Source organism: Apiospora marii, assembly GCF_038362585.1.
Source record: "Apiospora marii strain CBS 49790 chromosome Unknown utg000005l_segment0_segment0, whole genome shotgun sequence".
NCBI classification, from domain to species: Eukaryota; Fungi; Ascomycota; class Sordariomycetes; order Amphisphaeriales; family Apiosporaceae; genus Apiospora; species Apiospora marii.
Genome location: NW_027117377.1, coordinates 4,708,869 through 4,734,410, shown reverse-complemented (window position 1 = coordinate 4,734,410; position 25,542 = coordinate 4,708,869). Strand labels below are relative to the sequence as shown.

Below are 25,542 nucleotides of genomic sequence, written 5' to 3'. Positions count from 1 at the left end.
AGAGGGCAAAGCATCGTATCGATAGTCCCTCGTCCCAGGCAACGGTCACCTGGAATAGTCTGGAGTCTCACGACGTCGTAACGGGTGAAACCAGTTCGTGGGGGAGAGGGCGGCGTCGTCGAAAGGAGCCAGCCCGCTGTATCCTCCGGGCCGGACCAAACCTTATCGGCACGCCAGCCCCCGACCGGCGTCATACTACGCCCTTTGACACCCTGAGTAATCATCTGGGGTTGGATGATCTTTCCACAGGCAGGCGCAGGGCCCACCTCCTTTATCGTTTGGAAGGTGGTGTAGTTGTCGCTCACTATTATATCATTGTCACCGTACTGGTAGACGGACTCCAATCCGTGTACCAGAGGGCCAATAGCAGCCGGTTGCCCGCCCGAATTTCAGGGTTCACCAGCGGATTTATACTTTGCACTTGCCTCAACCGTCTCCCGTACTACGGCACCCTCGCAGTCGAAAACAGCCCGCATCTGCTGGTCACCAGGGCGAAGCCTAATAAATAATCCCAGAAGCAGTTTTATCTTTCTTCCTTGGCAAAAGGGCTGAGACTATAGACATAGGCTAGGCCATAACAGACAGCGCCGACACACCACCGTTGATCTGCCCCCCTTCTCGGGATGGACTGCCGGATGGACGCTCAACTTAGAGTTCGACCGAACACGACGGTTCGGTATCCAACTACACCGAGGACACCCTCACGAAAATCGAACAGCCTTTAAATTGTGGGACGTGGCATGATCCAGCAGCCCGTTGGGAAGGACCGGCGCCCCGGGGCCGCCGTCGTGCTCGCTCTTTCGGGGCAGCTGGGGCCCCCGCGAAACTGATAGGGCTGTTGCTGAGGTTGCTGATCACCCGCCCTGCCGTCCTGCCGTTCCATTGCTAAAACACAAACCCCATAGAAGAGGGTTTGGGCCATTGGACCCCCAGACCAGACAGACCCCCCGGGACCCCTAATTCTGGTAAAACCTGTCTTGGCCTGTCTGCCTGCCTCTCTGTCTGGCTACTGTAGTGAGGGTGTCTTCCCGGGAACGCGGCAACGTTACTCGCACTAAGAGGTCGAAAGAGACGGGGGCGACGTTATTCCCGGACCCCCAAGCGGGACCCCCAGGGCTGGGCGGACGTTGGGGTGATGTCAGAAATGGTCGTGACATACAGGGCCATCCCCTCCAAGAGTCACCCACCATCAGCCCAAGCCCAGCGGCACGGCACCGTAGGAGGTTGGCGATGCCCGAGGGGTGGGTAGACGGCAAGGACGTGCAAGATGCCGGCTACCCGTCCTGTCATCCCATCGAGCTCCAAGGAAAGGACGGCATGCTACAGTAGACTCGGGTCGTGTCGTGTCGTGTCGTCCTCGGGCACTTGTCTGTGGGGTTTGAAGGGGATGACGGAGTGGTATATGGAAATCGTACGATTGAGGCTCTGCGGTCCCTCGCGATGATCGGCGATACAGGCTTCGTCTGTTCTAGCCCCCTTCCCCGCCGGTCCTCTCCGAGCATTCCTAGAACATAGCGGACTTGCGACAGAGCGGAGGGGGCGAGCTGCCGGTAGCCGTCGCCAATTATTTCCCCGCGTCGGCCAGCGGGGGCGTTCTAAAGACCCGGGCCCTCTTGGCACGGATACGGCGGTCCCCCCAGTTCGGCACCCATCATGCCGGGGGATGGACTTTTCTCTATGCCGGTCTCCGAGCAAGCGAGTGTCTCTCGAGTCGTTAGACGGCCTTGGAGGCGGCAGGGAGTCATGACTATAGGTTATATTGTATACTATGCCCTACAAGGCACCCGCCGGCCCCAACTTGCCTTTAATTTTGCCATCAGGGACCTTGACCTCTCGTATTCTATCCAATGACAGGATCTTGCCAAGACCCCGGGACTCTGTTGCCAGGAGTCATGTCCACGGGGAGATATCACCACCTTCACGGGCTCGGCATAGCATCGTAGCGACGAACAGCCACTTGTCTATTGCACTACTAATACCGCGATGGGGCTTTCCCCATGACAAACCAACCCAGGGCAAAGGCATACAGACTGTTGAAACCAGAGCCAAGGACGAGGATGGACGGTAGGCAGGTACCTTTTACAGTGGAACCAAAGCGTACAAAGAGAAAATCTGATAAGCTAGCCACCAGCTTTGCATCATCACCCCCACGAACGACGGCGATGGCCTTGGGGATTAGACCCACGGGGCCCCAGGGGCAAGGAAGCCGGCGTGCCTCTTAGCTTGTTCGGAGCTGCTGGATGCGGAATGACCGTTCTGGGGAAGAATACAGCCTGCGAAAGTGTGTCATTTGTTTTTTGTTTTCCTAGGTTTCTAGGGCCAACTAGCAATGGTAGGGGCTTTCTAGATGCCATGGCTAATTGGGAGTATCTTCCACCACCCCTGCATCCGCTTTTGGGTTATAAATCTTCTTTTCCTGCTTATCACCTGGTGATCGCAATTAGCACGAATAAGCCGAGGACTAGAATCTCTCGCTAGCGACGCGATAAGGGCGAGGGTCAATAAGTTCCCCATCATGCGAGTATACCACTACGTGGGATGTAATTGGGGGCCGCTAGATGCTCGGATCCGTAATCACACTACTCTACATATAGACACATCGTGATCTGGGACCCGGGACAGTGGCGCAGCTGTACCGAGTGTAATAGACGGCGGGAGGGATGGATATCAGGACCCCATATCAGTAATCAGCTGAGCAACCGAGCACCTTCTGCTCCGGGACATCGAGATCGCGGCCGCTTTGCGTGCCGAGGTAGAATATACGGGGTTCCTGATGAAGACTCTCGAGGTTCTTCTTCACAACAAGAGTTGCTTTGATCAGCAGAGCGTAGCGAAATATCCATTCGTCTAGTACACTTCTAGTCCCAGCATCCACGGCCTGGCACTTGTGAGTCCAGATGTGACTTGTTGAAAGATCTGAGCCCACAGATAGCTCGGTCGCATCTAAGTGATGCTTAATTAGCTGTTGCTCAGCCGCGGTGCACCCAGGAACTTGACTGGAGAAGTAGAAATGGCTTTTGGATATGCCTGAACTCTGAGGCCCGAGCAAGATGATACTCAGGGGTAGGTAGAGAGAGCATAAGACCAATCTCCCTTAGGCCAATTTTCTACTATGACTCTGATTATTGTCAAGCCTTCGACAGCGACAACATGCTCTTCGAAATATACCAAGCTTGATGAATGTTGTGAACTATTAGTACCCGGTATTAGAGGACGCAGTATTGCACATATAACCCCTGAACGAGGTGGAACTGTGAGGATAGGCGGCCACGTATTCATCGAAATGACCAGACAAGCCAGAAACTACTGAGAGACAGGTAGGCATACAGTGTTCAGCAATGTGAGCCCTAGTTGGCTTATATCAGAACAACAAAGGTGTGAATGCCAGTGCTTTTCAACTGATATGTCGTCATGTCTCGTCACTGTTTACTACCTGATTTCCTATCGTTGCCCTTGTCACAAGAGAGACGACCTTCCCTATGTGCATATCGTAGTATAGCCCTTTACACATTGTACACTGTTCCGTTCAATCATTACTTTTCAAATATTAAGCCCATTATTCGCCCTGCCATAGCCATTGGCTTCATGGGCGCCACGTCGTGCGAGTTTTTACACACTTTGTGCGAAGCCATGACTGGCCAACTGGCTTGTAAACAGAGGGCGGGATTTCCCGAGCCACCTACGATCTGTGAGCCCTCTTCCCACTCCCGATCCCGAGAAGTACTGGCTAGCGTCTGACAGATCTTTAGAAGCAATTTGCGCCATTGGTTTCGATGAGGGATGCAGTGCACCGCCTCATTGCCAGTCAGCTGTTAAGGCTGTTGCAGCTGAGCGAAGCTATCAGCATTCGCGTCCCCCAAGTCCAACTCCAGGGCACAGAGAGCAACGGCCTTCCAGCCCTAGCTATAGTGTACCCAGCATGAAGCTGGCATCTGGCATCTGTACGTTTCAAATTGCAAAAGATTGCGTATGTCGGGGACAAGAGAAAGAGGAGCGGAAAGACAACCATATATTGCCGAGATGACCCAGTCAACAGTGTAAAACGATTGGCCAATGGGAATTGGCGTTGACTCAATCCTCAGCAGTTCTGGGCAGCCATCCGAAGCTCAACGCCAAGGCGTACCTGGCCTTGGCTGAATAGCCTATTCTAATGCGACCTCCAATCTGTCATACGTTTGGCAGGTTGGAAACATGAATACAACAATCTCAGCCTTGGCCTCTGCGCGTATGATCGAGCGTCGCGGCCTTGCGTAACGGACTTCTGACAGCCATCGGAAGATAACCAACCAGCCAAGTCGTCGTCACTGGCACACGACATCTATGCAAGCGAGATGCAAAGCCGGAGAGGGGTTTCGGCTCTCACCGATGACATGGCGACGCCCAATCCTGTGATGGTTGTCCAGGATGCCCAGAATGCGGGGAAGTAAGCTTCAACGGGCCAAGCAGATTGGCCCGATATCGATGCGCCGCTGGGTCATCTCCGTAATCATGGCTCGACCTTGGGCCATCTCGAACCAATAACATGCAAGCCGAATACCATCGAGCTTCCTTTTTCGAGGGGAACGCTGCGATACGGACACACATCCCCATGTCTAGCCTCAGAGATACATTCGTTTCAACAGCTATTGCAGTGGTCGTGCAAGTACTCTTGGCGCCGTTCGATGTTTCCAACGCCTTGCCGCGTTCAGACACAGGCTTACGAATGCTTTCGTCTCTATCTTTACGATGACTACATTAGCCTTGCGGCGAGATATCGGAATGCCTCTAGATCGGGCGGTACGCCGATGTCTGTGGCAATGACACCCTGCGCTGATGTCCTGTAAGTATATTCCTTCGGGATTGACCAGACTGGATGATTTTCGCCTCTTCTCTTGCCCACCACCGACAATTGAAATCTTTGAGCTCTCTCTCACTCTCACCAGCCATTTGAAACGTGAAACAAACAATCTTTTGAAGAATCTGATTTGAATTGGCTATCTATAGAGTTGTATCGTGTCGTTGCGATCAGACGGGTCTTTGTTTCACGCCTCGCTTGGCGATAGTTTCAGCCCCGGGAAGACCCCCGCCAAGCCTTGTTTCAAGCATCACAAAACGGCCGCAGCCATGCCCTATTCCGACAACCTCTATTCTGGCCACGCTTTCGACAACCCTGATAGCGATAGCGAGGATGGCTACGGGGATGAACATTCGCCCTCCGACGGCTACTTCACGGCGTCTGGCTTGTCGCATGGCATGCCTAGCGTCTCCAATGTCCCCAATATCCCCAACGTCCTGGTCCCTGACCCCACACTGCGGCAGCAACCAGAGACAGCCGCTGAGGCAAAGGCCTGTGAAGCCGAGCAGGACCGGGTGGCAGCTTTAAATACAAGACGGCCAGGGCATCCCCTTGGCAATGCTTCTTTGCTCGGCGACCATTCTTATTCTCACCTCGAGCACGCGACGACTGCTCCTTCGACACGTACCCAGTCTACGTATCCCATCTACACGCCGCGCACACCCTTGTCCACTTCGGCGTACACTCCGTCGTCATCCTCAGCTTCCGCTTCAGTAGTAGCAGCAACACCAGCAGCATCGTCACGCAGGCCATTACGAAGCCTGCCCGCCTCTCGAGGACGTTCGGCGTCGGTTTACTCAGACGCCCCTCCGGCTTATAGTCCATCGCCGACCTCTCCCCTCTCGCCCAACAGCCCGACTAATCAGGCCAGAAACTACAGCACCATCACAGCCGCCAACATGGGCATCGAAGATGAGCGGTTACTCGGCCGGGACCCCGAGAGCATGGGGTTGCCCAATGACGAGGAAAGCGTCAGACCTGGTGCGTGGAGACAACGAGTGAGGAGGCGGTTGCCCGCGTGGTTCAGCTGGCGGACCACACTGCTTGCGTCCGTGTTACTCATTGCGAGTGTGGGCTTTCTGGCAAGCTCATATCGGGTGGTAAAGGACGACAGAGGCGTAAGTTTAACCTATTCCACAGCAAACTCTCAATATCCCTAAACCAGGATCTCTAACATAATGGTACAGAACACAATCAGGCCGTCGCCCGCGGAGCCGATCAAGCAGCCGGCAGACCAAGCGCCGCTCGATCCGCCACCGCCCGGGGGCCCGCATCCAGATCTCCCGGTTCTACAGCCCCTGGAGTCGACTCACTGCAGGAACGCGACGTTCCGGTTCCCCGAGCAGATCATGGCTGTCAATTTCAACAAGGAGAAGTACTTCTCCTTCGTCGAGGAAATGGCGTTACACAAGGGCCATGACGACGTCAGCATCGCAGGCCAAGTCAACATCCGGAAGGTGGACGCCACCGGCACCCCTCGCGTCATCCTGGAGATTGTCACCAACGACCCCGACTTGCGGGTGGACGTGAACGCCGATGAGGCCGACCAGATGATGAAGGTGACGGTGCCCAAGCACACCGAGGCCTCCAGCCCGGATGTGCGCCCGTGCATGGAGATGCGTGCCACCATCTACGTCCCGGACAACGCCGAGCTCAAGGAGATGGGCATCAAGACGGTGCACCTGGATATCCTCACGCTCGACGACCTCAACCTCAAGGTGGCCGAGTACACCCGGCTCGTCAGCGACCTCGGCGACATCGTGTCCGCCGCCGCCAACGCGCGCGCCTACACGACGTCCGAGAAGACGCCCCTGACCGGCGCCCAGGACTACATCTTCGTTCCGGCCAAGGACACGTACAAGTTCGACTCGCGCGTGGTCGAGGTGCAGACGGTGGCGGGCAGCATCGGCGGCACGTGGCCGCTGTACGACATGCTGGGCCTGCACTCGACGGCGGGTAATGTGCAGGCGAGCATCGCGCCCAAGCCGGTGCTCGAGTCGGACCCCAAGCCGGCGGTGCTGTCGCTGAGCACCGTGTCAGGCTTCCTGAGCGCCGCCGAGCCCATCCACGAGCTCGGCCAGATGCCCATCCGCGAGTACCTGGTCGACCTCAAGTCCACCTCGGGCCGCATCCACGGCGCCCTCGCCTTCAGCACCGGCATCGACCTCAAGAGCACCGCGAGCGACATCGCCGTCGACCTCTTGCCCGTCCTCGACTCGAGCAAGGTCAACGCCACCACGCCCGCCCAGCTCGAGACGGGCACCACGAGCGGGACCACGGCTGTGCGCGTCCTGGACCCCATCTGGTTCGCCGGCTGGTCCGCTTCGCCTTCTACCAACAACAGCCCCCCTCCCCTGTCACACGCTGCCGCTGCCGCCGCCGCCGCTAAGAGGGACGGCCAACTGCCCAAGGCCGCGCCCATCACCCTCACGGCCATGGCGACGCTGGAGCAGGTGCGCGACGTCTCGGCGGCGGCGGGGCTGGCCAACCAGCCGCTCAACTGCCTGCAGGCGGTGCACAAGTCGACGAGCGGCGACATCGGGCTCAAGTACCCGGCCTCGTGGGTGGGGACGCTGGTGGGCGACTCGACGGCCGGCAAGCTCGGGGTGACGGGCAAGGCCGTGCAGGTGGTCAAGTCGACTTCCGGGCTCGGGCGCAGCGAGCTGGTGGCCTACGTCGGGCAGAACGGCGGGGCGTCGACGGTGCGGACGCATAGTATGATTGGGGGGTTGGCTTGTCAGTTTGGGCAGTAGTGAGTGATGAAGGAGGAGAAGTTTAAGGAGGAGGGCACATGGGAACGGAATGGAATGGGATTTGAGGAGAGGATTTTTATACAATCAACAACATGGATACCCAAACGATCGCTACGGAAGCTCGTAGGTCTGAGTTATTTATTATTCAAGGGAAACGGAACGGAAACCCGAACGGCGTTGAGGCGGTACGGACTCTCAGGGCGTACATAGGATTAGGATATACACATTGGGGGTTGCCAATAAAGCGAGATTACACAACACATTTTTCTTTCACAGAATGCTGGTTAAGCTGTGGTGCTATGGTGACTGATATAAGGATGGCGCGGTGTTCATTCAGTAGTCTGCCTTGAGTGCTTCCACTTTCCCTCCTGGATGCAGGAGCCCTGTATTCCTTTTTCTGGGGTTGTGTTAACTGTCGAATAGGGGCAGCCCGCGAGCTCAGCGATCAAACACCCTCCTCGACCGCACTTTGGACGACCACAGCTGACGCGGCACATCGTCTCGCGCACCCATCGAGCCGACGAGCTGATCGGGGATGCTTGCTGCAGTCATGTTGATAGCATCGGTGGCCATACATGTCCAATAGGTCGCTCGCCATTCATCGTAGAGCCTCGTGCGGGGTTTGCATACGCCATGTGCCACAGATGACAGTCGATATATACAAATCCGCCAATAGTGAGACTCTTTTCATTGAAAAGGACATATGAAGGATAACTTGTCTCTCACGTTGGTTCTTTCCCCTAGATTTCGACTACAATCAAATATTTCACCAAACACAACCCATACTATGGACCAGGAAGGAGATAAGTCAAGCACCACCGACCTGGTCTCGGCCGTCGGCACCTGGCTTGCCGTCGGGCTCGCGGTCATCGCCCTTGTAGGCATTGTTGGTCCTATTCTCGTGTGGAGAGCGACCAAGGGCGAACGGAATAGAGCCATCAATGCTATAGAGGAAGGCGAAGCCGAGTCTTTTGGGTACGTGGGCCGAGGGCTGTGGGCAGGCCGTCGGATGCGCTTGTTCCGCAGGGTCTGTAGTCCTCTTTTGCAGAACGAACCGGACATCGGTGGTATGATGCACTTCCACTTTCAAGCTCCGGGATCAGTAATGCCACCATCGTCAACACCGGCGCCGTCACCCGGTTTATTCTGGCGGAGGACGAAGCCAGGGCCTGGCAGTAAGCCTCAGCCATCGCGTGCTTCTGCTGGCTGGGTGCAATTTGGAAGTTTGGTGGAGGCATACCGCATTCCCATGAAGAAAGGCGACAATCTGGTGATCGAAAACGATCGAACCTGGTTGCCTGTGCACACTTCGTGGTTGCTATTATTGGGGCTTGTAGGAAGATATGGACCATGGCAGGATAAGGGTAGACTGCCGCTTACTATTGCCCGCGGCACCGCTAGCAACCAGGCACGGGTGGGCACACCAAGGCAGCGCTCTTTCGGTCAGCCAAGGAGCCTGCCCACCTCTCGTCCGTGGGAAAAGTCCCATAAGCCGTGGGAAGATGCGCACGACCGTCGTTCGTTTGATAATGACAGCTATACGCCCATATATGGCTTGGAGGGTGTCCTGTTTACACCCTCTCCCCACTCACGGGGCATTGGTGGTCAAAAGCGTGTTTTTTTCTCGCGCCATGACGCCAAGCGGACAGGCCAACTGACCCATGACAGATACGGCGTCGACCTGCTCTTTTGGATGGCAGTGGGCTGCCTCCCTACAAGCTCAGGGGATGTCATTTGCCTTGCCGACGTTCAAGACGTCCCGTTGATCGTCGAATCGCGAGCCGTGACCCAAACTCCATTGGAAGCACCGTCTCCGGGCCCGATAATGTCAACGCGGCGAAACGTGCACTTCGATGGGGATGACGAGCAATCTGTCAACTCTGACGACTTTGTAACACCAACCGCAACACATATGCAAGATGGAATCAGTCCAGCCGCATATATAACCCCCCAAACCAGTGACCCTGTACCCAGTGTATCATTTGATCCCAGTCGCCCCCGCGCCTTCCAACTCGCTCCATGGGATGAGAGAAATGCAGAGCTATCCGATTTTGCCGCCGTCGTCCAGGCGGACTCGGCCGACACGCGCGTACTTTCCTTTCGGGAGACTGCCTTGACCGAAGAGCAAATCCGCGACATCGTCTCAGCTAGCACCGGAACCTATATGAGCAGAGACAGCGAGTGGCTACGCCTAGGCGGAGGCGGCGGTAACAGGTCCCGCTTCATGAGCCGCCGCGACGGCCAATTCATAGCCAATGCCTTGCTCACGCTGGACCTCAGCCCCCACGGCTACCTCATGTCGCTCGAGCGGTCCCTCTGCCGCTCCATGATCTGCGACGCCGCCTCGTCGCTGCCCCAGCTCCTGACCCGGTCGCTCTGGAGCATTGACTCGTTCGCTATATCCGACGAAGACCTGAAGCGCCGCCTCGGCAAAGCCATGACCAAGTTTTACGATCACAGCCAGCCGGCCGCCCGGACGCGACAGTACTTTGCCGCCCTGTACGAGCTCGACGCGGCGCTCCAACAGGCGACGGAGAAAACACGCCGCGCGGAACAGATAGCCGTCCAGGCGCTGGGCTGTGTCATGCTGACGAGCCCCGAGTTCCGCTCCATCATTGCCCAAGCGACCCGTCTGCTGGCCGAGGGGTTCGGCAGCAGCACCACTATGGTAGTCAACCTGGATGCGGGCGTGATCGAAGTGCCTACCGTCTTGAACTTCATCTGCATGTTTCCCATCGAGGCCGAGGTGCTTTTCGACGGCGTGGAGCCGGCAGATAGGTCTGGGAGTGTGCGTTTGTCCCTTGCTTGTGTCGTGCTTGTGTGCCAGAGGGCGGCCCTGAGGAGCGCGATGTTGGACAGCGCCCTGGACTCGGAACCTCTGTTCAGGGCTGTGACGAGCTTGGGACAGACGGTATTGATGGGCTAGGGCAATGACTACGGGCGTTGGGTTGCGTCATGCTAGCAAGCCCCGGGTTTCGCTTCATTGTTGCCCAGGAGTTCGGCGTTGTTGGAAGCAGATGTTGCTTCCATTGATACACTGATTGATTGCCGAGTAAACGTTCATCCATACTAGTACCTACTTTGTAAGTTGATTTCTATCAACTGAAAGTTGAGAAACCAGCTGTCAACTTCGCACCTGCCGCTGCCGCAATAACATGATAGCTAGCTAGCTAGGTACTCGGGAATTCTCAGCTTCAACTTCACCCATCATTCTTCAACAACTTATCTGTACGGTTATCTATGGCTGGCTTTCTCGTTATCATCGGTTGGGTTACATTCGTACCGAACGCAAAGAGGCATCTCTCCCGCCTTCAACAAACCCCCCGAACTGTCAGCAGTCTTCGGACGAACACGGCTCGCCAGCCCCAAGCAGACAGGCAACTCGAACCCGCCAACGCACCATGGCGGACGATAACACAACATCCGGTGACCCTGGCCTCAACGAAGATGCAGGTGCTGACCCCGTGGCGGCGCAAGGACTGAGCGAAGGGGACCAACCCCCAGCAGATGAACCAGTCTCTCCAGTACAGACGGTAGGAGAAATCAGCGATTCCTCCGAAGAAACTTTAGACAACAACACGACACCCGGCTACCCTGGCCCTGACGACAATGCAGGTGCCAACCACGCGGGAGCACAGGGACAGAGTGAATTGGACCAACACCCAGCAGATGTTCTAGTCGTTGCAGTACAGACGGTAGGAGAAATCAGCGATCTGGCCGGAGAACCTCTGGATAATACCACGACACCCGGTGACCCTGACCCTGACGACAGTTCAGGTGCCAACCACGCGGGAGCACAGGGACAGAGTGAAGGGGACCAACACCCAGCAGATGAGCCAGCCTCTGCAGTACAAACAGCAGAAGAAGCCAGCGATCCGGCCGGAGAGCCTCTGGCAACACCAACACCGGTCCCGCTTCCCCGCCATCCCTACACGCCCCGGATGACGGTCGACGTTTCCGAGATCCCCTGTCTCCGTTATGCGATAAATAGAATGGTACGCCGTTTCACATACCGCCGCCCGGGTGAGGTTCGTCCTCACGGCCCGTCGACCTAGGACGTTCACTGGTCGCTCTGCCCGAGGTGTGGTTGGTATATCGAAACTCCATACAACCCTTTGTATGAAAGGTTACCAAGTCCCTGGTATCAATATGACTTCGCTATCGTATGTATTTCCGAAGAGACCGATTGCTACCGTTGTATGAGGTGGGAGATACATGAAGCTTCACATGGTCGCCATGGCGGCAGCGGCTACCCCTGGATCTATGGGGGCCTTTCCGACGATGAGGATGATGACATTGAGGAGAATGAGGCGGACATGGAATTCCCTGCGTTCTGGGAGGACATGGAATCCCCTGCGTTCTGGGAGTCAGCGGACGATTCCGAGTTAACGGACGACTCCGAGTTAGCGGACGATTCCTCTGACGAGTTGCGTAATGACGAAGACTGAGGCGCAAGCGAAGCACTATATATTCCGACGTGTTTGGATCATAGCGATTGATTGGTATAGATTACGTGGTCATCAAGGTCAATGAACACGATTCAACTTCTCTTTACATGCCTTCCACGATGCGCCGCCGTGATTCCGTTGTCAAGACTGGGGAGGACAGCTAATTCCTATTCAATGGTGATGATGCCCCGTTGTGACTGAGAACGGTCGAGTCATTGTGAGTACGGGAAGCAACACCTAAATTTGTTCAGAAGGGGCCTGTAATCATGATTGTAGTAGGTAGAAAAGGCTGCTTACGGAGGACCGGCCTCATTCTTTCCACGTTCGGCTCACAAACCAGACACTGCATGTACCAAAGATGCAAGATACTGAGATGAGCTTTTACGAAGCACCTCCAAACCAAGACGGATAAGCTCTCGATCGGAGCGAGTTTGTCGTAGGGCATCTTCTAAGGGCGTGCCTTGACGAAAGGCACCGTTCTCATCGTTCCCCCACGCAGGCAACCTGGCTGACGATCTTCCCATCGCCCTCAACCACATCGGGAACGAAAGTCAACCTTTTTCTCTGCACGCACCAAACAATTTCTGGCATCAAAAGACAGTTTCGACAGAGCTTCCTGTTGCCATCTCCGGATACCAACAAGATGTGCACGACGATCAGGACCAAGCACCACGGCTGTGGCCACACGCAGTATCAAAACACCAGCCACTGCCACATTGTCCGGCGCCTGCCATCGTCCTCATACTCGCTCTCAGACGTAGGCGAGAAGCCCAACAATGAGAACCCCATGGGACGGCAGTTATCCAGCAGTCATCCCAACGGCGGCCCGCGCGCCAATTCTCAATACCAACTGAGTTCTAGAGACGACCACCGTCTCCTGCTGCAATCCACCAAATGGCTCCCGGACACCCAGCCGCGAGTGCCACCGGCCATGTTCCAGTGCATCAAAAACGTCGCCACACGGCCGGTGGACGGGTTGTGTAAGCTGTGCCAGCAGCAGCAGCAGCAGCAGCAGACGCGCAACTCGACCCCAGGACCCCGAACAACGACACCCCCCGTCGTCGCCGTCGCCCCACCCCAGAAAGCCTCCCCGCAGGTCCAGAGCAGAAAAGAAGGCAAAGCCAAACTCCACAAGAAGAACAAGAAAAGCGAGGCGAGCTCCCTGGTTGTTCCCAACGCTGCTACCACTACCACCACCCCTGCCTCCCTCTCGCCCTCCTCAGCTGCCGCCGCCACCCCCGTGTCCGGCCACCGCACCCGAAGCACCAGCACAGCTACAGCCACGGCCGGCCTCACAGCAAACGAGCGGAGCCCGAGCCGGTCTTTGACGCCGGCGAGCATGTTGCGTCGAGGTACGTCCGTTTCTTATCTTACTCACCACCACACCTCCCCACATCCTGACCGAAACTTCGTTCGTTCCGAAGATCCTGCATACATACTGACACCCCGCCACCCTAGTGATGAAGCGAGACCGAGCCCCCAGCGAAACCCCATCGCTGGACGTGGACCTGACGCGCGCCGTGCGCGAGAGCTTCCAGAAGCTGTCCGTCATGTACGGCGGCAGCGGCACGCCTGAGCCCGGCCGAAGCCGGTCCGTCTCTGCCGTTTCGATAATACTCGAGGAAGACAAGGATGATGGCAGGGCCAGAACCGGCATGGTTACTCCTTCCCCCGGTAAACAGGGACAGAAGACAGCAAGCCAGGATGGAATCGGAGAGGACAAGTGATAGGGAGAAGCAGTAGTCGAGTCCCGGAGACGAGGGACTTTTGTGTTGGGGATTCACATACAGCTCGTCCAGCCACCCGTCTCTGTTCGGCTGGCTGGGCAGGTGAAATGTCACAACTATGTAGGATTGATGTTTGGTAGGTGGGCGGGCATCTTGACACTCCGGCGAATCATAATCAATGGTAATACGAAGTCCCAGAGGGTACAGTTCAGAGTGATGTTTATTTATGCTATCCTGATGATTCTATGAGCTGGGAGAAGGGGGTCGGTCCCTTCTGGAATTTGAGTTCACCCTCAACCAGAACCCCCCAAACGCTCAAACCACCAAAACTATGTAGGCAACACACACTCACTCCCATCTAACGAGAGGTTCATAAACCGCAATGATCCATACTTCCCTTGACCGGGCCGGTGTAGCCTAGCGGTAGTATTCTTATTTATATTATACTTCAAGGCAAGAGGGTTCAACTCCCTCTGCGGTCACTTTTTTCGAACCCCCTTCTGTGGGCGCTCTTTTTTTTTCTTCCTCTTATTCTTTGGCATTTATATAGCATTATAAAGTTGTCCCACGCCTTTCTACTTAGTTCTTTCCACATTGAAGACAAGCCTCATCAGCGTTTTTCTTTCTTTTCCTTTTCCCTTGGGAGCTGGTGGGGGCTGGCGACTCGCTCACCTCAGGCTTGCGCGCCCCCTATTACTCCTCCCCCGTACAGACCTGGCTGTAACTGCCGCCCTCTTCCCAAAACCCACAGGCGCAACGAACGAGCCCCTCGAGAAGGTCCCCGCATGATACAGAGTGTCCCGATCCACTCGCTTGTACCTGGTCTCGTACCTCAACCACTTCTCGAGGCCGGGTAACTGGACACCCAGCGTCGGCAGGGCCAGAAGCCGCATCTTGGAGGTGACGACAGGCGACAATGTGGGTCCGCCGTTGCGTCGCTTCGCCGCCCGGATCTCTTCGGTGTCTTCGGGCATGCTATCCCCGTCCTCGTCCGCGGGCTCCGGGTAGTTCGGACGGGGCACGACGTTGTCGAGGTCTAGGTACTCCTCGACGTAGATGGCGGGCAGCGTAAACCGCACCTTGCCGGGCGCCAGCCGCTTCAGGACGGTGTTTAGCCGCTTGGCCTCGTCGCGACCGAGCGACTCGCGGAAGGCCTTGGCGTGCTCGAGGAGGAAGGGCATGACGGCGACGCGGTACGGCAAGCAGTGCGTGATGCGGATCCAGTACCTCCCGTCGTATAAATGCCAGGGCAGCCCCATCGACCACTTGAAATGTTCGGGCACGGCGTCCTTTCCCAGCTCCTTGTGGTCACGGATGGCAGACCAGTAGGGTATTCGCCACTGCGGAAGGGGCGCCGTAGACGTATATGGCAAACGTGACACGTACCACGTTCTTTCCTCTGCCGCGACGGTTGCCGCTGAGGATGGCGGGGTGGTTTCTAGTGGCGTGAAATGCACAGAAGCGATAGGGAAGGGCTTCGGGGGTGTCCCTGACTGGTACTCGGACGGGCCAGCGAGAGAGGGGAACAAGCGCGATACGACGTTCTGCAGGTTTGCCAAAGGGGGATGCTGAATGTCTGGACTGACAATGGCCACAATCCTTTGCACTAACAAACCTGCAATCGCGCGCTTCTGGACAATTCGTCTATGATATCGTTTCAGGGATCGATGCCGCAGCTGCTCAGCGGGGGCTAAATCTGGAAACTGTACAACGAGAGATCCCGCGTGGGGCTCAAACTCGTGAAGAATGGTTCGCTTCAGCCACCTGTCAACCTCGGCATCTTGAGCCCGTGCCTTGAACTCGCATCTCACAGAAAGAGCAAGGACAGCAGGTTTGCGAAGGGCAGCTGGGAGCTTCTCCGTTCTGGCCAGGTCCCGCAGCGTATTCCTCGTGGTGAGTGTGGGGTCAGCATTTGTGCGATCCTCCCACCAGGGGACATCGTTGGCAAGGCATGTCGCGATCAGTCTGTCTTTACCAAAATCCAGCATTGGCCGGTAGATGTTAACACCGGCGTCCTCAATGGCCATAGACGGAAGCTCGAGGTCCAACGGCATGCTCAATTGTTCCACTTCCTCGGTCAAGTACCCATACTCATCGACGTGTTCAACTTCGTCAGCAACCCACGGGTTTACCAGAGACTCGTCTCCTCCGTCATCTCCCGTCATCTGCGTACGGATGGCATCGACGAGTTCGTGTTTCAAATGCTTGCGCGAGACCCTGCCGGGTTTATAATTAATGTAGGGGAACTCCGCATCCTGGTCATCTACCCACCCACTGTTGAAAGCGCCATGGATGCCGTCGCACTCTGGTATTGCGCTTGCTCTCCGCATGCCGCGTAGAGCGCGGTTCCTGTGTCCATTGAGAAGGCGCATGAGGACCGTCTCGTATTGGTCGTCCTGGTGGTGGCCAAGCAACAGCGTCGCGATCCGATGGTTCACACAACATTTGCCCAGCCGCCTGTACCTCGCCCTGCGCGCGGCGCTCTCGAAGTTGGGCATGGTCTTTGGGTCCGCGCCCTCGCCGAACTCCTTTCTCCAGTTGATGGCGAAGACATTGGCGCTCAGTCCCATTCTCCTGATGGCCTTGCATGCCTGTTCCGCCTCTTGTGCGGATTCCTGGCGCAGGCCGTGGTCGATCACGAAGCCTCGGAACGTCGCGACGGGGTTGTCGCAAACCATGAACAAAGGGTCGACTTCTCGCACTTTCGAGCATAGATAGGCCAATGCCATGGAATCGACGCCCCCGCTTATTGCCATGCCTGAGGTTTGCGGGATTAGCTATGTACTGTAACGACAAACCGAACATCCCTCGGCGCAGGAGCAACTTACCAACGAGCCGTTGGTTGTGGCTCATTGCCTCCGGAAACCGAGGCTTGCAGGTGGCCCGGAGAGCATCAGTGAATTCGGCCAGGCCAATTGGCCTGGCCATCCCGTGCAAAACATGCGGAATGGCGCGCATTCCATTATACTGCCTGATGTATGACAACTTTCATGCTCGGTAAGGCCTCGCTCGGGCGTGGTGGGGGTTTTCGATTTGACATTTTTATTTCAGAGCTCTGATAGCGCGCAGCTCTCAGCTGCTAGTACCGCTGCGGGGAGCTTGGGCCAGTGATTGGTTCCCTATGACTTCACTAAAACAAAAACGCGGGACCCCTGCCTGCTCGCTAAAAACAAGCACCAACGGCAGAACGGTATCGGTTTCAATCGGAGCTGGGGTCCCACCGAAGAAAGTCGAGCTCGGCGCAAAAGCTCATGCGATCACCACTTGGAGTTGTTGCACCAACGTCGCCCAGCAGTTGGTTACTTACCCCACGATCCCTTCCTTACCTATGCGAAACCTCCGATGATCGCAGAGACTCGATAAAAGTCAGGAGGCCCTGCTCGCCTCGACCGCTCTCTAGCAGCTTGACCACCACCCCGAAAAAAACGAGCGACCCTAGAGTATCGGGAGACATCCACATACACGCACACAACCCAGAAGAAAAAAAAGACTATGTCGACACCGTCACAACCCCCCTTCACAACGGCCCTCCTGGCCGGCGGCCTCGCTGGGACCACTGTCGACCTGAGTCTCTTCCCCCTCGACACGCTCAAGACCCGACTCCAATCCGCCGCCGGCTTCTTCCCCTCGGGCGGCTTCCGCGGCATCTACCGCGGCGTGGGGTCCGCCGTAGTCGGCTCGGCGCCGGGCGCGGCCTTCTTCTTCTGCACGTACGAGGGGGTAAAGAGCACGCTGGCGGCGCGACGGCACGAGAAGCAGCTCCTGGCGACACTACACGGAGGGTCAGCCGACAGCAGAGACGGCGGGTGGGCCGCGCCGCTCGAGCACATGGCCGCGGCCAGCCTGGGCGAGGTCGCGGCGTGCGCCGTGCGGGTGCCAACTGAGGTGGTGAAGCAGCGGGCGCAGGCGGGCCTGCACGGCGGGTCTAGCTCGGCGGCCCTGGGCGCCATCTTGGGCCAGTACCGCACTATTGGGTTCGAGGGCGTGTGGCGCGAGCTGTACCGGGGGTGGGGCATCACGGTTATGCGCGAGGTGCCCTTTACGGTCATCCAGTTCCCGCTGTGGGAGGCGCTGAAGGCGTGGAGCCGGCGTCGGAAGGGAGGTAACGGGGTCGAGAACACGGCGGCTGAGAGCGCCATTTTCGGAAGCATATCTGGCGCTATCGCGGCTGGTATTACGACGCCGCTCGACGTGCTGAAGACGCGGGTCATGCTGTCGAAGGAGAGGGAGCGCGTGATACCGGTGCTCAGGGGTATTTTGAAGACGCATGGCATCCGCCCCTTTTTCGCTGGTATTGGGCCCCGAGTCATGTGGATCAGTGCTGGAGGAGCCATTTTCCTCGGAAGTTATCAGTGGGCTGTCAATGCTCTACAGGGCAATGTATTATGACACTAGATACAGACGGGTTTTAGACTTTAGAGCGAAGGGGTACCTGTACTGTTACTGTATACTATCTCGATAATCTCATGTGTATAATGATGGTTGGCAGCCATTGGAGCTTCTGTGGTCACGCAAGGAATGCAACGCACTCGCTCTCTGACAAACTAGGGTGAAGCTGGGCATTCGCGGCTGAGTTCAGCCAGTAAGGATACTGCTTTTACCAGGAGGCGTCAAGATTGGACAGTTGAGCAGAGAACATTGCAGAGCCATTGGTAGATACCCAAGGTGGGGTCAATGCATCGCAACCAGGCTGTGAGTCTGCAGCTGAAAGGAAGTTAGGTATTAACGAGTTCAGCGACTTCAGCTTCATCTTGACGACACTTTTCATCTTCAAGCTACGTGCCGTCGCTTTCGTTTGCCCGGAATCACAGCCAAGATGGCCGACCCCTTGTCTATGGGAGCCAGCATCATCGCCTTTATCGAGATCACGAACCGCCTCGTCAGCACCTGCAGGTATTGCATCGAGACTGTCAAGGACGCACCCAAAGATTTCCAGATGATCTTGGGCGAGACCACGTCTCTGGAAGCCATTATCGAAACCCTGAAATCTTCTGGTGCAGAGCCATCGGGCTTGGCCGTGACGCTCGAGGCATGTCACAGGTGCTTATCTGCACTCGAGGGTCTCTTGCCAAAACCCCAAAGGGACGCTTCCTCAAGCGGTAAACGGCGCATGATCACGCTTGCGGAATTGGCGTGGCCGCTCAAGGAGTCCAAGGCTCGAAAGTTGCTGGCAGAGGTCTCACAACATAAGGCGACGCTCCTTCTCGCTATTAGCGGCGACATGGCGTAAGTTTCATTCCTAGGTAAAAGATTTCGCGAGAGGTCTTGGGACACAATGCCTTTAATTTCTTGAATTGTCACTGTCCCTTATAGCCATGACCAAGTGCCGTTGCTAACATTCATCGTTCCCATCAAATAGACATGATGTCAAAGCCATCCGAGCTAGTATGAACAACGTAGAAGCATCAATGACGGGTATGTGTATCTTTATATCAATTTACTACAACAAGCTAACCAAAACCCCCTATGAAGTAGCCGAACGTTTGCAGACTCTACGCTGGCTCGAGAGGGTCAACCCTTCCACTCTCCATAACCAAGCGTGGCAGAAACATCACGCAGAAACCACCTCTTGGCTCCTCAAATGCCCGGAGTGGAATGACTGGCTCTCATTACGCAACAGCCAAGAGCGCTTTCTATGGTGTTTCGGCATACCAGGCTGTGGAAAGACGGTAATGGCCTCCTTCGCCATTGAGCAGATAAAGCAGCACTGCACCAGCCGAGAAGAGACAGCACAAGCCTACTACTACTGCCACTATAGCCACAACCAAGATGAATCGGTTTCATTTCTCAGATGGATCATCAGCCAGGCATGCCGTCTAACAAAACGAATCCCACGACAACTCAAGGACGTACATGATGGCGGCTGTGAGCCAAGTCTTGTGGAGCTGAACAATATCCTCGCCACAGCATTATCAGATTTCGCAGCGTTCTACATCGTAATCGACGCCATCGACGAAAGTTCTCCAAGAAGTGATCTGGTAGCCTTACTTGCTACGATTGCGCTTGATAAACGGTTTGGTAACGTTAGGCTAATGGTAACGAGCAGACAGTACTCTGATATCGAAAACGTCTTCTCCGGAATCTCCGTACCACTATCGATGTCCAATCAGTTGGTTTCTGAAGATATCAGACAATTCATCCAGAACCGTCTTGCTAAAAGCCGCCATCTACAAAGATGGCCAAACCTGACTGGGCTTATTGAAGAGTCTTTGGTTTCTGGCGCCCAAGGGATGTGAGTCTGGAACAAGGAATACTCTGACTGACTTGAGCTCGAATAGAGTACTGATGCCAGCTAAATAACTCTAGGTTTCGATGGGCAGAGTGTCAAATCTATACAATCGAACGTCTTCGCACAGAGGCAAAGATACTAGAGGCTCTCCAGAATCTCCCTCGAGATCTGGCTGAGACTTATATCCGTATATTCCAGCAGATTCCGGAGGCGGACCAACCATTCGTACGTCGCGCCCTCATTTGGCTGGGTGGCCACGCCGGGGCTCCATGGCATACAAACTACGGCATAAAGGGTGATGTTCTGGCATCTGCCGCATCACATGATCTTCTACTAAACGGAACAGAAGTCGATCCAAGTTTTTACGACATTGAATACTTTGGAGAGCTATGTGGTTGCTTGATCGCAATCTCAAACAATGTGACCGAAGCTGACATTATGCTCGACTGGGCCGAGCAAACAACGACCCAACGTTCAACACCCAACAACTGCAGTCTTTCTCTAATCACTTTTGCCCACTACACTGTGCTGGAATTTCTTCTCTCCCCTTTCATATGCGAATCGGACGTCTCTTACTTCGCGTTAACAAAGGAAGCCATCATTACCGAGTTCACTAAGAGCGTTCTGCTGCAAGCTGTGAGCGCTGATCCCAAGGGAGCTGGTAATAGCTGGCTATACGACCGCGAAGCCTATTGCTTGACACTGGCTCCTGCCTTGATCGTGAACGAAGATTGGGAAGATATCGCCGGCCTAGTCCTACGATACTGTGACCCGCGCAGCCCACACTACTCTCGGATTTCCAGGGTGCGGAGATTCTTGGAGGAGATTGCTGGCGGGTGGTCATTTTATTTCATATATGATATGCCGGAATACCACCTGCAAGACCATCCCTCTGCCGACGTCGCGGGCGAAGCCAGCCTGCTATTGAATTTGTTTCTGATTGGCTACGTCGACTGTTTGGCAACTAGTATGCTTGAAGCTTTCCTGACACAAAGTCGTAATCTGGGCGAACTTCTTGCTACGCGAATCACTATGACCACTATCACTTCGCATGACAATATACCCGTCTCTGGTACTGTTTTGGCAATCCTATTACACTATGATAAGGATGGCATGGCGCTTAAAAGTATATGCTGGCTGCTAGATTGCTATGGTCACTGCCTCAACCCTACGGCAATCCTCGAGGAAATCGTGAACGGTGGCTTCAAGCATCAGTTGGAAGATGGGAGTTCTCTGATAGATGTGTTGATCAAGCACGGAGCGGATCCAAACGGGCTCGGTTCTTTTCTCACGCCCCTCAAAGCGTCGGTGTACCATGGCAATTTGCTGGTTGCTCGACTGCTTCTGGAGGCCAGCGCAGATGCACATTTTGCAGGGAAGTTTCCTCGGGAGTCCCGGGAGGAGGCTCTGCCTCAATGGATTGCGCATACGAACACAACGCCACTGGCGCTCTTACGGCACTTGGACAGGGAATATATGGCTCGAGGTCAGCTGCCAGAGATTGAGCGTCTACTTCTGGAATATAAAGCCGCGCCATGATGTTCACCTCCGTGAAAAGGTGGAAACACCAAGTATATGGTATACCTAGTAGACAGAATGCGATTTATGGAGAATATGATAGATAGAGAATAGACGAGGAAGCTGAACAGCCCTGACAAGCCCCGCGAGAACAACTCAAGCAAGAACCTTGGCGATTACAAGAAGAAATAATAGCTATGATCATGGTCACCAATAAACGGCTGAAGTGGCGGTCTTGGAGGCATATGCTGCAGGCCCCCTCATCCAGCCTGCTCTGTCGACGCAGCTGAGAAAGGCGGCTAGTCTCATTATTGTAGTCAACGTGTACAGCCTTATAATCCAAGATATCCTTGGTGCATATAACCCAAAGAATATTCCAGTGCCCGACACTACGGATATTTGCTTGATCTCACTTCCTCAATCCTCATTGCATACAAGATCCGAGTTGAACCTATCCTGTCCTAGGTAAGAAGGAGACACCGCATAGTATGGCACGCAATATGTCACAACAAGACATTATAAGCTTGCAACAATTACCTAGCCGGTACACCTCTACAAACGAAAGCGAGGCTGAAACTATTCGAGATCGATCAGCCGATGATGATCAACGAGATGGAGCAACTTCCCCTACAAACCAGACCAGTAAGCCGAGCATCATTAAATCGATATGGTCTGTTCGAAGTAAAACCCATAGTCGCTGACAAAATGCCGACCATAGATCAAGTCGAAGCTACACTTGTGAGCGCTGCTGAGCATGGGCTGCCTGCACTGGACTATCGACCAATGAGTCTCAAGCCAGCATTCCTATGGGTGGTGCTCGTTTGGAATCTGACGATCACGGGCCTCCTCGTAGCCGTCGTCATCAAGCCCGATTTCCATCTCGTAGGGATCTGGAGCTACTTTGTCATCCAGATAATGCCTACTATCATCGGTACCATCACTTCCGTCCTGCTGGACTCGATAGTCATGAATCTCTTTCGAATTGCACCGTACATTGCCTGCGCTGAGAGCAGTGGTGGGAGCAAGGCGAGCAAGACGATTTTGCGCACTTTCTTCCCGAGCCCTGGCTTTAGGACTGCTGTGCGCAATGGAGAGGACCTCAGTCATGGCAATGTGCTACTCTCCGTCTCGTTCATTTTCTGGTTTTTCAGCTATACAATTTTAGGCTTCAAAGGAGTGCTGCTCAATACGGTCGATTATCACGAGCTTTTCTCGACCCAGTGGGAAGTTTTCTCGACCGAATGGGCAGTGTTGACTTTGCTCGTGTTCTATTCTCTGGTTAATGCTCACACATTATGGGTCATATGGTATCTTCGGGGTAGAGCCACGGGGCTCCTTTGGGACCCTGTCTCTATCGCAGACCAGTTGGCGCTTTTCCGTCGTGCTCACATCCTTTCCAGACTCAAGGGATCATCAATCACTACACGGGATTCGATGCGTAATTGTCTTGAAGACGAAGAATTACGCCTGGGCTATTGGAAGTGTGGTGATACTTATTGGCATGGATTTGGCCCAAAGACAGCGTATGACGGGGAAGTAGTTGACAACAATGCCCCCGAGGGTCAAGGGAATGTTCAAAGAATACCAAGCGGCGCATATACTCCCACAGGACAAGAAACTAAACAACGTAGGATGACTCTTGACTCGAACCCTTTTTATCATTATCCGAATGAGTGCTCTCTGACAGAAATCCCTAGTCACCACGAACAAACTTCGAGAAATACGATATTCCAGCGGCGATCTCTTTATGTCACATGGCATCCTTTACTTCTTTGCAATACTCGCGCTCATCCTTAGTACTGGTTTCATCATAGCCCTCGCCATGAGTGAAGCGCGGTCTGAGGACAGGTACCTCCAAGTTGACATTTCCTACAACGTTTCCAGATTCCTATTCCAATGGCTGCCCATCACGGCGACAGGTTTATTCACTTGGTTTTGGGAGGACCTCAGCATGTTCTACGCGCAGACGGAGCCCTTCAAAGCTTTGAGCTCCAGCACTGGTGTCGCGGCCGACGACTCGCTTCTGCTGAATTATACTTGCCTCCCGCGGCCTGTTGCGATATTTGTGGCGTTAGGGAAGGGGCATGCCAGGGTTGCGGTCCTGATGGTGATAGCGATCCTGGGAAGACTGCTGCCTATTGTGGTCGGGTCTGCTATCTCGGTGTTCAAAGTTGATGATTGGGCCCTCCTTCGGTTTTCACGGCCACTGTCGATCATTATCATTGTATGGTTGGTCCTCTATTTGGTACTGGTTATTTGGATTTCGGCGGAGGATGAGCCCGAGAGACAGCTGCCGCGATTCTACCGCTCAATCGCAGACTTGTTGTCGTGGACTTGCTCTAGCAGTCTGATACGAGACGACAATTTCGCCGGTGAGGGCAACCCTTTCGACATCACTCTGAAGGGGAGAGAACGGGGTCAGGATAACCAGACATCGGAGGTGACCCAAAGGGTAAGCGGGCAGGGGCAGCAGTGGTATATGAAAGCACGGCTGCGTATGGCGCGGAAACGGTATCGTTTCGGGGTGGTCCCGGTGTATGGGGAGAGCAACATGTACACGATGGGTATTGAGGCTGTGAGCCCCGACAATACCTACATCAATTTGGGAGAGCCTAAACCCAGCTTGGTGGCGCGTTTCTTCTGTTGGGGGAAACGGAGAGGGAAGAGCCAGCAGCAAACATCATCACAGATGACATACCGAATGCTGGTCTCGACTCAACTGGTCATGATAGGAGAGAAGGATAAACGCAAGGTTGCTGCTTAAGATTTACCGCGCTAGCCAGGCTTTGATGTTATTCAACTGCAGTCGCCTGTGTAGCTGCAGTAGTCAATATGATTCATATCATCATTGTGTATATCATGCTTGAGGGCCAATACACTCGAATGTTTAGATCCATTGCAGTAATTGCGTTCATGTACTTATCCGTGTCTTGCGAGCTTGACAAGCTCTGAATAACGGAGTGAGGTAATGACTTGGTCAGCACGAATATGCCTATGGACTACTTCACTGTCAAATCAGCCGAGCAAAGATATGTATGCACTCACTGTTGGAAGGTGATTGAACACATCATGATGTGCGGATATATAAGCTGGCCTGGATTGCCTTTGGGGACCTTATGAAAATCCGTAAAATGTCAGGTTTCCACGACCCTTCGAAATCTTCTGATTTCATCTGCCGGCTTCTTCATACTCCTGTGACTTCAACTTGATACTTGCAACAATGAAACTCGCCGTCTTCGCCGCCGTCTTCGCAACTGGCTTTGCTGCTGCCGCCGACGTCCAAACCGTCACCATCGGCGCCGATGGTCCTCCTGATGGCAATCCTGCCTGCAGCAGCTTGTAAGTGGCGCCATCGTCACATCCGAGGACACGTCGATTTCGACGCGCACAATGCCTAGATCTTAAGACTGACCGCCATGCTACACAGCCAGGACCCAAAGTGCTGCATCACTTCTCTGGTTTGCCAGTGCTACGACGGTACGTTATACTGCTTGTCTTTGGAGATGCCCAAAGAGCCACTCATCATTCTACGTGTATTTCGAAAATTGCAGTTTTCGTATTGACCCTTGTTGTCCATTATCTAGGCGCGTTCTACAGCCCCAACAGCGACAACAAGTGCGACCCCGCTGTGGGTGGACAAGTGGCTGGTGAGTCTTTTCTATGGTCGTCACACATCTCACTTCGATATCTCAAGTGCCCAGCCCGCTACGTCTTTCCCAAGCTCTTTGGCGTAGATCCCCTGATCTACATGCACCTTTAGTGTTTAATATTTGCGAGAAAACGTCTGCTAACTGTCAACTAAGACAAGGAGTCCAAGTTGCCTGGATACTGTTGCTAGGGAAAGAACGCCTCGGAAGTGGGAGGCGCTTATGGAGCCCCTCAAGTTGGTGGTGAATGCTGCCAGTAAAGAGAAAAGATGATATGATGGGTGCTTGCCAGGCGCAGAAGTTGATATATCCTTAGGTAGGTAGGATGTCACTTCATTGCGTAGACCCCGTCGGGTCGGATAGCAGATTACAAATTCGAATGCGGC

The 25,542-nt window shown here is 54.8% G+C and overlaps 9 protein-coding genes across 9 annotated transcripts; 8 read left to right on the top strand and 1 right to left on the bottom strand.

Annotated features, from left to right (window-relative positions):
• Positions 1-5,103: 5,103 nt before the first annotated feature.
• Positions 5,104-7,587, top strand: PG985_009353 (uncharacterized protein; the record flags this gene model as incomplete). Its single annotated transcript, XM_066829121.1, has 2 exons — positions 5,104-5,952; positions 6,022-7,587. The coding sequence occupies 2 exons, from the start codon at positions 5,104-5,106 to the stop codon at positions 7,585-7,587; spliced, it is 2,415 nt and encodes an 804-aa protein (XP_066684033.1).
• A 787-nt stretch (positions 7,588-8,374) lies between these two features.
• PG985_009352 (uncharacterized protein) lies at positions 8,375-10,513 on the top strand (the record flags this gene model as incomplete). Its single annotated transcript, XM_066829120.1, has 1 exon — positions 8,375-10,513. The coding sequence occupies one exon, from the start codon at positions 8,375-8,377 to the stop codon at positions 10,511-10,513; it is 2,139 nt and encodes a 712-aa protein (XP_066684032.1).
• A 475-nt stretch (positions 10,514-10,988) lies between these two features.
• On the top strand, positions 10,989-12,035 carry PG985_009351 (uncharacterized protein; the record flags this gene model as incomplete). The annotated part of the gene is made up of 2 exons (XM_066829119.1): positions 10,989-11,610; positions 11,767-12,035. The coding sequence occupies 2 exons, from the start codon at positions 10,989-10,991 to the stop codon at positions 12,033-12,035; spliced, it is 891 nt and encodes a 296-aa protein (XP_066684031.1).
• Positions 12,036-12,678: 643 nt separating this feature from the next.
• Positions 12,679-13,762, top strand: PG985_009350 (uncharacterized protein; the record flags this gene model as incomplete). The annotated part of the gene is made up of 2 exons (XM_066829118.1): positions 12,679-13,387; positions 13,494-13,762. The coding sequence occupies 2 exons, from the start codon at positions 12,679-12,681 to the stop codon at positions 13,760-13,762; spliced, it is 978 nt and encodes a 325-aa protein (XP_066684030.1).
• A 668-nt stretch (positions 13,763-14,430) lies between these two features.
• On the bottom strand, positions 14,431-16,690 carry PG985_009349 (PP-loop family protein; the record flags this gene model as incomplete). Its single annotated transcript, XM_066829117.1, has 2 exons — positions 14,431-16,520; positions 16,591-16,690. The coding sequence occupies 2 exons, from the start codon at positions 16,688-16,690 to the stop codon at positions 14,431-14,433; spliced, it is 2,190 nt and encodes a 729-aa protein (XP_066684029.1).
• Positions 16,691-17,254: 564 nt separating this feature from the next.
• On the top strand, positions 17,255-18,151 carry PG985_009348 (mitochondrial carrier domain-containing protein; the record flags this gene model as incomplete). Its single annotated transcript, XM_066829116.1, has 1 exon — positions 17,255-18,151. One exon carries the CDS (start codon positions 17,255-17,257, stop codon positions 18,149-18,151), a length of 897 nt encoding a protein of 298 aa, XP_066684028.1.
• A 427-nt stretch (positions 18,152-18,578) lies between these two features.
• Positions 18,579-21,530, top strand: PG985_009347 (uncharacterized protein; the record flags this gene model as incomplete). The annotated part of the gene is made up of 4 exons (XM_066829115.1): positions 18,579-18,988; positions 19,252-19,431; positions 19,521-19,994; positions 20,069-21,530. 4 exons carry the CDS (start codon positions 18,579-18,581, stop codon positions 21,528-21,530), a joined length of 2,526 nt encoding a protein of 841 aa, XP_066684027.1.
• Positions 21,531-22,214: 684 nt separating this feature from the next.
• On the top strand, positions 22,215-24,273 carry PG985_009346 (uncharacterized protein; the record flags this gene model as incomplete). Its single annotated transcript, XM_066829114.1, has 2 exons — positions 22,215-23,136; positions 23,207-24,273. The coding sequence occupies 2 exons, from the start codon at positions 22,215-22,217 to the stop codon at positions 24,271-24,273; spliced, it is 1,989 nt and encodes a 662-aa protein (XP_066684026.1).
• Positions 24,274-24,729: 456 nt separating this feature from the next.
• On the top strand, positions 24,730-25,269 carry PG985_009345 (uncharacterized protein; the record flags this gene model as incomplete). Its single annotated transcript, XM_066829113.1, has 4 exons — positions 24,730-24,848; positions 24,916-24,986; positions 25,061-25,156; positions 25,211-25,269. The coding sequence occupies 4 exons, from the start codon at positions 24,730-24,732 to the stop codon at positions 25,267-25,269; spliced, it is 345 nt and encodes a 114-aa protein (XP_066684025.1).
• Between the last annotated feature and the right edge of the window lie 273 nt (positions 25,270-25,542).